Source organism: Dipodomys ordii, unplaced genomic scaffold (assembly GCF_000151885.1).
Source record: "Dipodomys ordii isolate 6190 unplaced genomic scaffold, Dord_2.0 Scaffold3, whole genome shotgun sequence".
NCBI classification, from domain to species: Eukaryota; Metazoa; Chordata; class Mammalia; order Rodentia; family Heteromyidae; genus Dipodomys; species Dipodomys ordii.
Genome location: NW_012267219.1, coordinates 18,631,041 through 18,648,995, shown reverse-complemented (window position 1 = coordinate 18,648,995; position 17,955 = coordinate 18,631,041). Strand labels below are relative to the sequence as shown.

General features: G+C 34.2%; 1 protein-coding gene across 1 annotated transcript in view; it reads right to left on the bottom strand.

Annotated features, from left to right (window-relative positions):
• The window catches only part of Ptprq (protein tyrosine phosphatase, receptor type, Q), a 168,776-nt gene extending 152,547 nt beyond the window's left edge, over window positions 1-16,229 (bottom strand). Inside the window, exons 1-8 of the mRNA XM_013020306.1 lie at window positions 16,173-16,229; window positions 15,725-15,833; window positions 14,838-15,064; window positions 11,495-11,564; window positions 6,996-7,195; window positions 5,619-5,868; window positions 5,205-5,333; window positions 2,284-2,430 (exon numbers count right to left, since the gene is read on the bottom strand). Coding sequence (XP_012875760.1) covers window positions 2,284-2,430; window positions 5,205-5,333; window positions 5,619-5,868; window positions 6,996-7,195; window positions 11,495-11,564; window positions 14,838-15,064; window positions 15,725-15,833; window positions 16,173-16,229 — 1,189 coding nt within the window. The remainder of the gene's footprint in view (window positions 1-2,283; window positions 2,431-5,204; window positions 5,334-5,618; window positions 5,869-6,995; window positions 7,196-11,494; window positions 11,565-14,837; window positions 15,065-15,724; window positions 15,834-16,172) is intronic.
• Between the last annotated feature and the right edge of the window lie 1,726 nt (window positions 16,230-17,955).

The window sequence follows — 17,955 nt, the reverse complement described above, 5'->3', positions numbered from 1 at the left end:
CTTCTTCTTCTTCTTCTTCTTCTTCCTCTGCTGCTGCTGCATCTACTTCTGCTGCTGCTTCTTCCTCCTCTTCTTCCTCCTCCTCCTCTTTTTCCTCTTCTTCCTCTTTTTCTCCTTCTCCTTCTCCTCCTTCTCCTTCTCCTCCTCCTCCTCCTCCTTCTCCTTCTCCTTCTCCTTCTCCTTCTTCTTCTTCCTTTCTTCTTCTTCTTCTTCAATTACACATATGAAAATAAACGTAAAATACTTGCCTTTTGAAACAGGGTCTCTCTGCATAGCCAAGGTGGACTAGAATCCATGATCCTTTGCCTTAACCTCCCAAGACTAGAATAATAGTTGTGCAGTACCACTAACCGATCTATTTCTAAGTAGATTATAAAATACTTTTAAATATGAGGCAGCAAATAGAGTAATTTTCATTTGAATACAAAGAACCATATTGTAACAAGAAATGAAAACTCATGTAAAATTGAGCTATCAATTTTTAACCAAATGTAGATAGTTCTAATGATTTTTGAGATGTTTTTTATATAGTTTAGATTCCTTTCTTGACAAATTATAGTTACTAGAACCAGGATTAATTAGGATTGTCAGAAGCAGAAAAATATAACTTAATACATTTGTCAGAGAATTTTGCTGAAGCACTTTGTGAGGCTGAATAATCCCCAGAGAGAAAACTGGGCATGAGGAGATGACACCTGACTTTCCAGTCTTCAGTGGAGCGCATGGTTTCCCCCTCCCACTCCCTGGAGAGGCACCAGAGTGCAGGCTGTAAAATGGGTTGCTTAGGATGAAATAGGGACAAAATGTAAATCAAGGCATATAGTCCAGATTATTGGATATGAAAAATTATCCCACTAGAAATGTGCTTTTAAAATTGTACTTACTTGATGAATAAAAGAGAAATAAAACTTAAGTGATGTTCAAAACACAATACAGCATTTTATGAGAATTTTTGTCATATACTATAGGCCAGGAATGGTGAAAACAAATAGTATTTTCTGTTTGTTTCAGCATTGGGGATTGAACTGAGAGTTGTCCTTGAAAGCAAACAAAGGTTTGGGACTTATTTAAAGGTATACTATAAGGACCGAAATTAGTGGGTCAGATAGTTGGCAGAGAAAATGCTACTAAGACCAAAGGCAAGGGTGCTTGTTTATTTAATAGTCATGCATGAATCTATCTAGTTTCTGAAGAGCTGTATTAGATGGAGATGGTATATACATCAAAGTCTAAAAAAAATCTTCCAAAAGAAACAAAATGGTAAAATTTGAAAGTGAACAATTAATGACATTTCCTATATGAGTATGTTTCCGGTGTTAATCTATGTGTTGAAACTAGATACATTAGAGATATCATTTAAATAGACACAACAATATTTTTCATTCTTTCAACAATTAGATACTATCAGGTTTGTATTTAGTGAAGGGATGTGTAAAATTTCCTAATACTTGCTGCCCTCTAGTGATCAAATGTTTGAATGATTACCTGACCAACACAAGCCCAATCTAGCTGTGTGAGTGCATACATGCATATATTTAACTGAACAGATTTGTTTATATGTTAACTGCCTCACAAATGAAACTAGAAGCCATTTCAAATGTTAATCTATTGCACAAGAAGGTACAAAGTGTGGGGGAAATAAGAGATTCCTCCAAAATCTAGTTCTCTGAGAAAAAAAGTGCACTCGAAACCAAACATTTAAATGTCATTAATTGCATTCAACTTATGAGTTCTTGGGGTCTTGCTAAAATTATTGTGAATCTTTTAAGAGGTTGATATGCTGATTATTTCCCAATCTTGTTTGATCTTGACCCTTTTATTGTGAAGCATGCTCTGAGCTAAATATCTAGAATGAATTAGGTAGTAACTTGGATTTTAAAAAATATAAACTAATTCGGGCAATAGTGGCCCAAATTAGTAATGCTAACAACTTAGGGGTCTAAAATTTGGAGAATTTCAATTTGAGGATACTCCAGACAGAGAAATTAACTGGACCCCATCTCTAAAATAACAAGCAAAACACTGGACTGGAGGTTTTGCTCAAGTGGTAGAGCACCAGCCTGACAAATAAGCAAATAAATAAGTAAGTGTGAGTCCCTGAGTTCAAAATCCTGGTACTAGCAAAGGAAGGAAGGAAGGAAGGAAGGAAGGAAGGAAGGAAGGAAGGAAGGAAGGAAGGAAGGAAGGAAGGAAGGCAGGCAGGCTGGTTTTAAAACTGTTTTAGCGATTCACCAAAATTCACAACAAAATATGTCATTAACTCTCTAAAGGAAACATTCTTACCATCTGGAGGAGTAAATACAGAAAGATTTGACTTGGGTCCAATTCCTGCACTGGTTTCTGCCCCAACATAAACATCATACATTGTAAATGGTGTTAGGTTGGTGAATGCAAATTTAAGATCTTTTGTGCTATTATCCAAAATCTGACCTACAAAATAAAAAGAAGATATCTTCAGATAATTTTTTTTACAATGACCAGTTAGGCTATGTACTAAAATTAATTATGAGTGAATTATTTAGGGTATTTCATTAAATAATAACTGATACCAATTTAATTAAAACAATATAAAATATTTTAGCATTTAATATTTCTTTTATTGAATCATACAGTCCTGTTGAATTACCATATTATTTTGATGTATGTAAAAAGAAAACTCCAGATTTTACCAGTATAAAAGTAGGAGGGCTGGGAAGGTGGCTCAGTGGTAGAGTGCTTGCCTTGCATGCCAGAGGCCCTGGGTTCCATTCCTCAGCACCACATACGCAAAAAGAAAAAAGCCGGAAGTGGCGCTGTGGCTCAAGTGGTAGAGTGCTAGCCTTGAGCTGGAGAGCTGAGGGACAGTGCCCAGGGCCAGAGTTCAGGCCCCACAACCGGACCCCCCCCCCAAAAAAAGTAGAAACTGTCTGGTGCCTGTGCCTCATGCCTGTAATCTTAGCTGAGATCTGAGATCTGAGTCTGAGATCTGAGGATCAAGGTTCAAAGCCAACCCAGGCAGGAAAGTCTGTGAAACTTTTATCTCCAATTAACCACCATAAAATGAGAGATGGCACTGTGGCTCAAAGTGGTAGAGTAATATCTTGAGCTGAAGAGCTCAGTGACAGCACCCAGGACCAGAGCTCAAGCCCCACCATTGACAAAAGAAAGAAATAGTAACAGTATCTTATCTCAAATTTATTCTACCAAAATGCTAAATGTTCTCATTTTCTGTAAGAACATGTACTTAGAAAATATTTCTAATTTAGCTTCTGAACACAATTCTTCAAGTAAGCTACTAACAAAATTCTTTGAATCCACAATTTTGGCACAGAATATTTCCTTCACCTTGGAGCTTTAATTGAATCCTGGCTCTCTTCTAGGAACACAGCCACCACAAGCAGCTGGCAAGTTATGCAGCCTTCCAGCACTAGGAGGATTCCCCTTGCTCCTCCTGCCCCAGTCTGGACAATTTTCCATGCCTCCTCACCAAGCCTGCAGCTTTAAATCCTAGGACACCAACTAGCCCTCCAGGTCACCGCCACCACATTCTGGACAGCTCAGCTCTGTACCAGTCAATGCTACCATTTTCTTTAAATAATCTCCTTCTCTGCCTTATTTCAGACACTCCTTCCTATATCATAAATCACTATTACTAATAACTACAAACCATCTATCTTTTCAAGTTCTCACACTTGTATAATGCCTCTTTTCCTTAACTATACTTCAATTGCTCCAGAACTGAAAACAACTCTTTCCAGTCTACTGGAAATTCCAATTCATTCATCTTATTATTTTATTTTTACCTTATTTTCTTTGACCTCTTACTACTTGCTGTTTACTATGTACACAATTTCAATGTCATTGTCAGTAATTAGCTGCTTGGTTAAGCCTTCAATTCCCCCTGAACTTCCTATAGAAGGGAGCTATAGAAAAGTACTGTGAACCCAATTGACATGACTTTAAGTAAAATTAAATGCTCATCCTATTATTTATCTCTTTTCCTCATTCATTTCACCAAACATAAATAAAATTTCACCAAAAATAAACCTTTGGCTCTACTACTTAACCCCATACTTAGTGCACCTCCTTTCAGGTTGTGTGTATATTTGTGTGTGTGTGTGTGTGTGTGTGTGTTTTCAGCCAAATTCAAGGGTTGTTTATATCCAATCTTCCAGTTTTCCTCCCTAAGTTTCCCTTATACCATGCCAATAATGATTACCATACATCTATACCCCATTGTAAACCATCTCCTTCCAAGTTAAGTCATGATTTCAGGTTGTTAAGTACAGTGGTAACTAAATGTGTCTTAACTTGATCAAACGCTATGACAAAAGAAAATTTACCTCAAGGAAGTCTTGAAAATAATAATCAGATAGAAAAGCAGTATCTATGTATCCCTGTCTGTTTTTGTGTAGGGGGTGGGGTGGGTGGCTAGAGAGGATCATCATTTTTAGGGACTGCACATATTTCAGAATTTGAGGAACATGAGCTATTCATGAATAATGGTTACCTGTGTGTGATTCATAGCATAGAAATTACAAAAGAGAATGTCTTAGAATTTCAAATCTTTTTCAATTTTTCAACTAAATGACAATGTGTTTATGCTATTTCATCATTGCTTGAATTAAACTTCTTTCACAGAACCACAAAATTTCAGATCAAAAGAGAACTCTTACAGCTGATTTAATTTGCTTCCTATAATACTTGAAGCTCTTAAATAATCTGACAAGTGAATGCTCCAGTTATCCTTTAAAAAGAAAGAATTTGTCACTTTATAAAGCTGCCTATCTTGTTATTTTAATAGGGTTTATTTTCAGAATAGTTTTATGTTCACAGTAAAATTGTACAGAAGATCCAGAAATTTTCTTTCTTATTTCCCAGAGAGGTCTGATGTTCAAAATGAACTCTGTTCTAAATAGATATTCGATGTAGACTAATCTAAACCCATTGTTCTGTAAGCCAAGGTCTTCTGGTTCAAATATTTGAAGGTGCATATCACTTTTTACAGTTTTCATGAGGATTTCTAAATAGAGAACATGAATAGTTTTCTTATTCATTTATGGTTTCAAACAAATGATCCAAATGACCTCATCTTCCTAATTACTTCCTTTAACTTACCCAAATTTTAGAATCCTTACCAAAAAAAAAAAAGAGTGTGATGTTTTCAAGATTTGAAAATAGTAAGAAGCAATTCTTGTTCCAAAAGGTGAATGCAAAAGACTTACCTGACGGTCCATATAATTCCACTCTATAACTGAACTTGCCCGTCACTATATTTGGTGGGTCCCATGAAATTGTAAAGGATTTTCCTGTGACGTTGCCTGTTATACAATTTTGTGGTGGTCCTTCTGGAACTAAAATGATTTCACAGAAAATTGTATATAGGATATTTATTTAAAATAAGGAATATAAAGTTAAAGAGAAAATACCACACTGAAACCAAAGGTTTATAAGAATCACATAAAAGTAACACTGTAAGAGTGCTGAAGTATGAAAATAACTCTAGGTGGGATGGTTGTTTAAAAAAGAAAACAGTTGCTGAGAGGTAAAGAGGATTAATAAAATAATCTATAAAGACAAAATGAAAGAGTTTATATAAATAATTTATATCCTCATTTATAACAAAAATGCAATCATACCTGATTCTGGTGTTCTGACAATAGTACTATCAATATAGCCTGCTTCCGTGGTAACAGCCGAAACTTCAAAAAGATACGTGGTGTAAGGTCTCAAATGTGTTACTACAAAACTTATAGGCTCTTTCCACACAGAGCTGATCTTACTCCGTGCCAGTGTGTTTGGGGAGTATGTGGTTCTCAGTGGAGGCGTAACTCTAGCAAGTGTTGGAGAAGGACTGGTGGTACTCCATAGAAATGATTCACTGTTCTCCTAGTGAATGAAACAAACATCAGCGGAAAAACAATGTGCTATCTTTTGATAAAACAAGAAATGTAACTCATTTATTTTTCCTTATGCTATAAGGAAATAATTGTTGCTATAAGAAAAAAGAAATGCTATTACTCTTCCATGTGTGTTTCTGTGTATGTGTGTACATGCTAATGAATAAGATTTCAACAGACTACGCTATAAATAAATTTGTCACATTGTAATTATATCTACTTATGACCATACTTTTCTCAAAGAGTACATGAACAGCATACTTTACATTTTAATCTTCCCTATAGACACAATTTAAAGTGATTTCTAGTGAAGATAAAACCACTGCAAAATTGTTAATAAGAAAGGCTTTAATGAGTTTAAAGAGTTTTTTTTTAATTTAAAGGCTTAGATGATTTTAATCATAGGCAATTTTCTGTTGCACTTTTTTTTAATCTTAAGTACTGAAAAGATAATAGCACAGTCTTGAGGCATGGCTCAGTGATCCCATGTTTGTCAGTATGCATGAGGTCCTGGTTCAATTTCCAGCACCATTAAAAGAAAAAGATAATGCTGCTAGCACGTCATTAGATATGGGAATATGTGCATATGAATTTGAATATAATCAAAACATACCTCCTTGAGAAAAGATGATGCCACTGTCATTGTTATAATCCTTGCCAAGGCTTCCTATCCATGACTAGAGTGACAACAAATTCTCCACAACTTCGTACTTGACTACTTACTCCCCAAGTGTGCCCTCTCCTCCTGTCTCACAGAAATATAGCCTTTCCTCCAGGAAGATCTTACATATTTTTCCATCTCAAGGTTTTATAAAGTGTTCTATACCTGGAACACAAATGCTTTCATCATAAAATCTTCATCTATCCTTCCTCTGGGGCTGATCCAAGGCCTACCTATTGTGAGAGGTCTTTCTAAAACTCCATAAAGGATAATCCCCAGCACTACAAGTCATATGCCCTAAATATACCCCCTTGTGTAGAGTATGATACTAAGGCCTGATAGTAGAAGTATAAGATAAGGTAACTAATAACCACATTGGGTAAAACATGCAATGTAGAGGGGCTAATAATTTGCCTAACATTTCTGAGACATGGCAAGTGGTTCAGGGCACTTACATTACATTCTGGCAACTTCCCAGTCAAAATGTCCTCCACTCTGATTGAGACATCTTTCACTACTATCCCACTTCTGGCATGTTTGACACTAATCTTGAAGCTGGTAATTTTGCCATTTGGTTGCCGAGGTAAATACCAAATCAAGTTGACTGCTGAATAGTTAAAAGCCTCAACTGTGAGATTGACTACTTTTCCTGGAGCTGGGGAAATGAAAGATTGACAGAAAAAATAAACAAGTTATGAAACCAAGAATGGTATTTATATATCATTGGGAAATCCAATTGCCATGTTATAGGGCACTAAACATAGCAAATATTGTGGATAAAATCTAGCTCAATGTAACTTCTAAAAATAAACTGAAATGGAAGCAAAAAATCAAATACTGAAAGATTATAGGACAAAGATGAGCATTAATGAAGATTTCAAATAGTTATAAAGCCAGGCATCATGGGACACATCCATAATTCTTGCATATGGGAAGCTAAAGCAAAAAAAAATTGAATTCTAGGTCAGATTGGACTACATAGTAAATCCCTGTCTCAAAAAACGTCAGTTGATAGTTCACAAACAAGTTAGGACAAATTTATTACCTCCTTAAATACTTAAAATTGTGTAAACTCCCTAGATACTGCATAAATGTAAAAGACCAAAATGATTATCCAACAATTTATACCAAAAACATGCATTTCTAGAAATTTTGTGCCTACTGTAAAGCAGATACTCAGGCAATCACCAGATTGTGAATACTGTATTTTGATATTTATAGCTTTCTTCAGAATTTCATTCTTTTCTATCAATTATTTATTATCTATGATAATAATGATAATAATACCCTGAATGCTATTTGAGTTGGAATGAGAGCAATATGAAGCCACATGAAGAAAAATTAATGTCATTATCTTATGGTAAAACAAAACTAATATAGGAAGATACTCTAGAACTTAGAAAATGACAAGTCAATTTGAAGTTTTGTTTGCTTCTTTTTGTACTTTTGGTTTGCTTTGAGACAGAATCTCCCCCTATCTCCAACTGGCTTTACTTCATAAGATAGCTCAGGTTAGCCTCAAGCTTGAAATCCTTCTGTCTCTTCCACTGACAAGTCATTTTGGAAAACAATCAGAAGATAAAATACTTTAGGCAAAGTAATATATGATGATCAGAGTGACCAGTATTAAGATGCCAAATGTCTAGAGTTTACATTATATTTAAAAATGCCAATTTTATTTGTGAAGAAAATCCACATAAATTATGAGAAATTAGACACTGGGAGGGGGGCTCTATGTGAATGATATATGTTAGATAGGAGTAACTCAGAAATTTTAAGCCTGAAACATTTTAATGGAAAAAATTGAAATTCAATTATTACTGGGAATGATTACAAATGGATGAAATAGTGGGTGGAAATTTTCTCCATGGGAATTGGTAAAATGGAATTAAAGATTAAGAAATATAATTACAATACAGTAATTCTATGATACAAAAGATTTAGCCCTCAATTTCTTTAGAGTAGATAAAATGGAATAAAACAAATGGAAAATGTTATGCATATAATACTGTGCAATGATAAAATTAAAATTTTTATCGTGAATATTAATCATCTTTTAAATTTTCTTATTTATATAGTCCATATATATTTTAAGTACTCTAGAAGTATTTATACATCAATAATATATACCATACTAGCCATATTTCCAAATGGAAGTTAGCAATCCTAAAGAGCTAATCAAATGCAGAGAAATGTGGGATTTATAGGTCACATTTTTAGTGGATTGTGAAGCAAAATTTCTAAAGGAATAAATCATAAATATTATCATTTAAATTTGCTAAGCAACATTACTTAAGGAAGATTATTTGTACTATCTTGTGTTTTTTTTTTTTGTATATCTTCTTTTTTTGTGATCCCATAGTACTTGACATCTGACTTTGGCTCTTCTCTGTGCAGTGTTAAATAATCTATTTTCAATTTCTTGATTGTATGCACCAGAATGTCATTAGTTTTTGATATTTCCTGGAGTGTACTTATCCATCTTGATTCAATTAGAATCATTAATGAGCTAGACCCAGGTTGCTTGTTGCCTGTAATCCTAGCTACTCAGGAGGCTGAGATCCAGAGAATAGCAGTTTGAAGCCAGCCTGAGCAAAAATGTCCATGAGACTCTGTCTCAAAAATAACTAGGGAAAGCCAGGCAAGAATCATAGCTCAAGCCGGGCGCCGGAGGCTCACACCTGTAATCCTAGATATTCAGGAGGCTGAGATCCGAAGTTCTCAGTTCAAAGCCAGCCTGGGCAGGAAAATCTGTGAGACTCTTATCTCCAATAAACCACTAGAAAACCGGAAGTGGCACTGTGGCTCAAGCGGTAGAGCACTCGCTGTGAGCTGAAGAGCACAGGGAACCAGTGCCCAAGTCCAGAGTTCAAGCCCCACGACCGACCAAAAAAAAAAGAATTATGGCATGGCTCAAGTAGTAGAGAGCCAGTCTAGCAAGCAAAGAAAGTGAGCACAATGCCCTCAGTTCAAGCACCAATTATGTGGTGTTTAAAAAAAAAAAGAGCAAAAATACATTTAATAATGGAGTACCAAAAATTCTGTTTTTAACCATTCATATGGATATCTTTACACATATTTGGAGAATATGTATAAATAGAGACATGTACAAATACATAAGCATATAAAAATACAGACAAGCTTATATCAGAACAAATGTATCACTGTTGATATAATAATACAAGCACACATTTTCAAGCCATTAAGAAATTTACAAATCTGAAACAAAGACTATCAGAGGCTTGTTTATCTGTGTGTGTGTGTGTGTGTGTGTGTGTGTTGTATTTATATTTTAGTTAGACTATACACATTCTCAAGCCAGTCTGGAACTCATTAGGTAACCCAAGGTGGCCTCAAACTTTAGATCCTCCTGCCTCTGCCTCTGCCAAATCACTCTGGAAAGAAATCACGACAAAATAAAATGTCTGAGGTAAAACAATACGCGACTAAATGTGACTAGGGTTAACAGACCAAAGAGTTAGACTTTATATTTTTTGTATTCATGTTACACCATTTTTAATGTTTTACAATCTAAAATAAATTGTATGTTTACCTGAAATATGCTGCATGGGACATTAAGCACTGAGCTTTGTGTATGTGTGAATAGAATAACATTAATTCAGTATATTAGCACTGATTAATTTGTGTACATTTTCAGGAGTATTTACATTCATACAAATTACTCCCAATTAAACAATTATTAATGAAGTTTATTACATAGGAATCTTCCTTAAGTTTGGGTTTAAAGAACAAAAGTAATAAAATATATACTTGGGAGAAAATATTAGAGATCACTAAACTAATTGAACTTATTCATATTTATATTTTATATTTATATTATTTATATTTATATATCCAATTAGTTCAAAGTATAGCAAGTCAGACACAGACTCCCCTCAGTACTGTTAGCACGAATTCTGGAGTTTCTCTCTTTTGTCCGATTAACTCAAGAGAGTTAATGATGAAAATTAGTAGCTCTAGAAATTAGATCACTTGGTGGAAATATAAAATACAGGAAATTCAAAGCTCTGTCACATTGAACTCATGATCTGTATGTATCGTCTTTTGTCACAAGGCAATGTTAAGAAAAAATTAAAACTATGTTTGAATGGGCTAACATTTACAATAAAACTTAAGCAAATGAACATGTAACAAGTCAAATTGGTCCAATGAAGAAAAAAAAAACTTATTGAAAATAGTAATGGGAAGGAAGAAGTAGACACTATGACTTCTCGTTTATAGGGAGAGTAGGCTACAGGCAGGCAAGCTTTTCGTCTTCAAGCATGAAATGCAAAGGGGTTGAACAGGGTGAAAGGGGTAGGGGTGGGATTCAGGACAAATTCTGATCATCATACCGGTAAGGGTTTCTGATGGCATAGAGGTAAACTGTGAGAGGAGTCATGGAAAACTTCAAGACTTTTTCTCCTAGTCACCAAAAGTCAGGCCATGCTTACACTGGTTTGGTCATAACTACATAGAGTGGAATGACAGGATAACCATAAAGATCTCTGTTTTTCAAAACTCTAACTTCACAAAATGTTCATAATGTGATGTCAAAAACTTGAAGGCAGGATACAGACTTAATATACATGAGATAAATTTGTTTTCATTAATGAAGTCAATAGATTCATCCTCAGAGGGAAAGAGACTAGCTGCCAAAAGAACGCACCAAAACATTAATAGAGGTGTTTTACATGATATACCTGGATAATTTTAACTGTATGGTTTTTAGTCTTAATTTTCAACGTTTTCTAATATTTAACAACTTTTGGAATCAGAGAGAATAGTATTCAATTTAATTAACTATCTGCAGAGTAAAAGGAACAGGGCAGCCATGCTCAGAAGAATTTTATTCATCTTAGAGTTGGTGTTCTTTGGATTCCATTCCTATTTATTTAAATTAACAAAAACTCACAACTATGTTAACTTAGCATAAACAGTGTAGGGAAATTACCACTTTCTGCAGTTTGGAAAAGAAATGGGTCACTGAAAACTCCAATGCCAGCGCTGTTTTCAGCAGCAACCTAAAAGAGAACAAAAACATTAAACTTTTTGCTCCTGAAATTGAAATAATAACTTTGATATGTCCATATAATATATACTAAAGTGCTTTTTCCTCTAAATTTTAACAACACTCCTAAGGTAGATAGCAATAATAACATTATCCACAAAACAAAATAGGAGATAATCTGCTTAACAATTTGTAGATGAATAACTTCATTAAAGGAGTCCAAAATATTTGCCTCCAGTCACAAGCAAATCATGGTAAAACATGAATTCAGTTGAAGTACTTGTTCCAAAGCTCAACCTTTTCCCTTTATATCCACTCATAGAAGAAATTATTATTGTTTTCCTAACAAATATAGGACTTGGTATTATGGTTTGGGGTTTAGAATTGACATTCTAAGGGTAAATAAATATTCAGAAGAATGAATTGTAAAAAGTAACTAGACTTGATTAATAATTCAGACTACATAGTCTACATTTAAAGCCATGTAGATTATTTTTGGACCTGAACAATATAGTGAAATAATCTGTACTAGGCAGAGAAAACGCCATGAGAAGAATAAGACCCTCAAGCATTAACAAAATACCATGACTGAAAATTAAACCAATGTTGGTTTAATTGTAATTCTACCAAGTTCCAAGTAACTTACTTGTGCCTACTTAACTCTTCTAAAACACATTTTCATTTTCTTTCAATGGGAATAGTGATACACCTATGCAAGAGATCGCTCTGAGGCTAAATGAAATAAATATGTAAAATACTTAGCAGGATCTCCTTGCAGGGCTACTTATATTGAAGATATCATATATACCATACCAAATACCTTTTGTAATTCTGCAATCACTAACATTTATTTGAACACAATAATGATTGATAAAGTGTGAGATAAATCAGATAATAAAGGCTTCCAATATGCCTGAAATAAGAGAATTCAAAGGAAGAAAATTCCAAAGTCCATAAAAATAGATCTAAGCAGAAATATAGTGTTTAAAATTCCCTTCCACTTAGCATTATATCACATTAAATGTAATTCTTATTTATTATACCCAGTAATAATTACACCTGTATATGTTCATGTTAACAGAAAATATCTATATTAGGTAATTTTCACATTTAAAAAGGGGTTGTCTTATTTTAGTTGTTGTTTTGGGGTTTTTGTTTGTTTTTTGGTTGCGGGGCTCTGTTCCTGACCTTTTTGCTCAAGTTTAGTGGTCCACCACTTTGAGCCACAATGCCACTTCTGGTTTTCTAGTTGTTAATTGGAGATAAGTGTCTCACAGACTTTCCTGCTTGCACTGGCTTAAAACCATGATCCTCAGATCTCAGCATCCTAAGTAGCTAGGATTACAGGTGTGAGATACAGGTACGGATCTAATTTTTAACTTACGTTTGTGTATGAAGTAACTATCATACATTTTTTTTGTTTCAACTTCCCCCTAAAAATGTACTTTCTTTTGGGAGAACCCTAATGTTGGTGTATGCTATCCAGTGTTTTTCCTTTAAGTCCACAAATAGTTACTTCCAGGAAGGAAAACTGCTGGTCACATCTGTAGACAACTTTCACAGGTTTTCTCTATAGTCAAGTAACTCCAAGGCTTATAGAAAATAGATGTTATTGAAAATAGCAAGGAGCCAGAAGATGATCTCTACTATGCCTTGAAAATATTATGATTATTCTTTAAGTGTAAATATTCTCATATATTCATATAAGCTCTTTTTTTAGTAATGAAAAAGAACAATGTTGACAATTGCATATTGAACATTGTAAATGTCTAAGCAATTCTTTGCTTTTAAAATCACATTGAGTCATATTTGTAGTCCACTTTGAGCCATGCCTCTAGCCATTTTTGCTCTGGTTATTTTTTAATTAATTTTTTTATTGTGAAAATACTGTACAAGGGGTTACAGTTACATGATCGAGGTAACGAGTACATTTCTTATCCAGTATTGTTGCCTCTTCCTTTGTTTTCCCCCTACCATCCCTTCCCTACCACCTCTTCAGCTACACCCTGCCCCCCCCCACTGCCCGGCCCAAGCTAAATTGTAAAGTTCATTTTTCAACATAGCGTCTTGTACATCTCATTGTTACAATGAGTCAACCTGTAATCCTATTTAAACAATTTTTTCCCTTCCACTCCCCAAATTATACCAACACCAAATACAGTGAAAGCAGGGGTTATAATGTGGGGGAGAGACATACAAAGCAACAAAAAAAATCACATTGTACTTTATAAATACTAGAAACAATAGCAAGGAAGAAAAAACCACTTGTGTCCCTATCTTGGGGTTCATTTCACTTAACATCATCTTATCTGACCTTTTTTGCTTGTCCCAGAGATAAACCAGTTATTGCAAATAAGGGAAACCATGAGACCTATGTTTCTTTGGGCCTGGCTTACTTCACTTAATATAATTTTCTCCAGGTCTTTCCATTTCCTAACAAATGGGGCAATGCCATTCTTTCTGATGGAGGCATAGAATTCCATTGTGTATATGCTCTGATTATTTTTAAAATATGGTTTTCCTAATCTTTTGAGGGTCTACTGCCATGATCCTTCTATATACGCTTTCTGACATAGATGGTATGACAGACGTGTACAATTTCACCAGCTTTTTCATTTGAGACAAAGTCTCACAAATTGTTTTGCCTAGGCTGGCTTGGAACTGAGATCCTCTCAATCTCAGTCTTCCACATAGCTAAGATGACACACGTGAACCACCATGTCTAGCTTCTAGAATAATTTTTATAAATATTAAAGGCGATAAACAAATACTTGTTTAATTGAACTGAATGGAATTTATTATTCTCAGTAAAATTGGCTCTTCAGAAGTTTTAAAACCATATAATATTTTAATAGCATGCAAATACAACAGGGTTAAGGAAACAAGTAACAAAGCTAACTTTAATTTTAACCAAAAAGTAGAATGTTTAGCATAGGCTATATCTCAGTGGTAGAGAACTTGCCTAGCATATAGAAGTCAGTGGATTCAATTATTAAGACTTCCAAAATATGGCAGAATTTTCATTCAAAAACTTGTATTATTTAATTCAAGCTTAATTTATTCTCTGTAAACCACACCAAGGGAAATAGTGCATACATGTACATATAAATTGAAATGAAGAGAGACTGAAACATTTCACCCACTTTGAAAATGCCAGGTAGGTGCTAGATAGTGATCAATTTATCCATCTTCTACTACAGACTGAATTTAGTTTCAAGTCTTGACCCCTCCCTCAATTTGAAAATAGATGAAATACTTTAGTAGGAAGCAGTTACATCACAATTACCTTAATTTCATAGGTGGTTCCAGGATTAAGATTGGTGAGAAGAACTTCCAGACTGTCTGGTTTTGCTCTCACTTGTGTGTATATTGTCTGCATCCATGGACACACTTCTTTATATTTAACAATGTAAGACAGAATCCTTCCATTCGGGTTTGGCGGTGTGTTCCAAGAAAGAAGAATCCCAGCAGATCCAACTCTTTCTCCTGCTAGGAAGACTGGAGGCCCTGGCTCTATTTTGTAAAATAAAATAATAATAATTTTTTCTTTTTTGTTAAAAGATCAAATAATTCTTGTATTCCCAAAAAGATCTGAGAAACATATTTACAAAGGCAAATTTTCAAAATTCCTAAAAATGAATGTAAGTTTGTACTCCCCAGTGCGCTGTTACAAAATAAATGAATAAATGAACAAAAAAGGTAGCTTGTAGAATACCAAAAACATTCTTTTATAAGAGTATAAAAAATGGAATGCTGTTAAGTATACATGCCAAATATATTTTGGATGCCAAATCATGTTTAAAGAAACTTAGTAAAAGCCTTACACATAGGAATTAAGTAAACAAGAAACAGCTTCACAAAGTGGATAATCTTTTCTGAGCAAGTAAACAGTTGAGTTTATTTTCTTGGCTTGATATTATTTAAATCTTACAATTAGCAGTCTCTCTGAACCCTTTTACAAAAAAAAATTAAGAGCAGTTATCTTTGTGCTTTAAAAGCCAGGAAGCTAAAGAACAAGTAGAAAGCAGGGTCCAAAGGGATCACTTTCTTAAGTTTCCATGTGGCTTTAATTATTCTAAACTGTTTTCATACACATTGCCAATACAAGTATTTCTGTGCAATGACTACTAACTCCAAATACTTAATGAAAAGTAATTTAAGTCATATACTTACTTGTTATATTTGTTGCCACTGTCCTAACAGGTGAGCTATATGTTGTAGCAGAAATTGGAGAGATAGTTACCTCATACCGTGTCCCAGGAATAGCATTGGAAACATCAACCTAGAATATCAAGAACAAACAATTACATTAGAACTATTCCTAAAAGACAAACTACAATCATACTTCTATCATTATATAAAAGATGGACATATCACTACATAATTGCACTGTTTAAAATATTACCAAACCACATTTTTACAAAACATAATCTTGTTATATAATGGTTTACCAAAGAATTGATAAAATTAAAAACAATAACTCACTAAATATTCTATACTATTCAAACCTAAATCAGTAAGTCTGTCTATCCCAGTTCTTTGTTACAAACAATTACTTAAGACTTTAAAACATCTACAGCCTGTGCTTAGCCATTGTTTTTTAAGAGTACATGTAAAATACCTGTGTCTCTGAAGTTCCAATAAAAGATAAAAGAAAAATAATAAGAAAATCCATCATTATTACATTTTTCAGGCAGTAGAATCACATTGATGGCTCTAAAGAGAAATGTTGCCTGCATTAATGATTTAAAGACAGATCCTCCTGGCAAGTACACAATTAATGAGCCTGGATTACTCAATAGCTCTGCCCTTTCTTTGTTAAACTATTCATGAACTCTTGGATGGCTGGCTGCAGGTTCAGAGTAGAGTTAAAAACAAAAAAAGCATAGGCATTGCTAAGACAACAGTCCGCCAATGTTGAAACTTATACTCATCAATTCAACATCAATGTTTTTGTCTTCATTTTATGCTTAAAGAGAAATCCCTTCCAGGAGTTTTCATAGCACATAAGTTTCATAAAGAACTTTCCTTCTAAGACCTAATATAAACACAGCAGGCTGGCAAAGTACAATGATGAAAACTATACTTGATATTCTCCACCTCCAAGATCTTTGATAGTAACAAAGCCAGTGTCAGGAACAAGATCCACATGATACCCATCCACATGGCCGGAGGGCAGGCTCCAGTGCAAAGAAAAGGAATGTGAAGAAATACTGACACCTTTAAGCCTCTTCGCTCTTTCCAGTTCTGATACTGAAAAAATTAAGGTTGAAAATAGTTATTCTCTGAAGGTTCAAAAAACAGAAATAAAAATCAACAGTTCTAATACTCAGAGTTCAAAATGATCAAATTGCTAGAAAGCAGTGAGTCCTAAAAATGATCTCTGATTATAAATGGGTATTAAGCAAATACATCTCTAATAATATGTACTTTAGAAATATGATTATAGAAATAATATATCAATTTATGCATTTACTTCAGGGATAGTTCTTACTTCCTAAAATATGTTGGTTTACTAGATGATTTTTGAAAATCTATGTTCTAATTGAAAATATAAATACTTTTAAAGCAAAATAAACTATCCAATTAACTGAATGATTTACCAAAGAAGATAATTGGGAAAACATGACCAAACTCCACCAATTTTTTGTTATTATTATCTTTAAGTAGATGTTGCCATTTAACAAAGCAGTTTATGAATACATCTTGAACAATGACACCCTTTTCAACATCTTCACCCATCCTTTCCCTACACACCCCTTCCCTTACTCTTCTTAATTCTGTAGGATATACATTGAACTCTTAACTGCTCCTCTTCACCTCTTCATTTGTCCACTCCTATCTTCTTGACCCCAACCCACCTCTTTCCAGTACCCACTTCCTGGTGTTTTATTTTGATTAACTTTGACTTTGCCTTTCTAAGGAATTACGCTATTTGAGCTCGTCCTTGAATCTACTATATTTTAGTCAATACATTTTTATACACTTACATACCACACAATTTATTTTCTTATAAGTTTCTAAGCTAAATCTAGCTTCCACATATAAAGGAAAATATGCATCCTTTGTCACTCTGGTCTTGACTTACTTCAATTAACATAATTTTTTCCAGGTCTTTCCACCAAAAAATTTTTAAAGGGTGAAAGTTTCTGATGAATATATGGTTGAGGGTATTCCTTTTTTTTCCTTTAAAAAGATTGGAAAGAAATAAGATTGTTTTGAAATGCAAATACCAATACCATCATCGTTTTTATTCTTATTTTTCCACTTCTATTTCTCCTGTTTCCCAACATTCTGTTTATAGTGCCTGTACCTCCTTAAAGGGAGTTTGCCCACATAAAGTTTCTCTGATTAAATGCCAGAAAGTCAGGTTTGCACTTCTGCCTTATCTTTAGTCTGAAGTC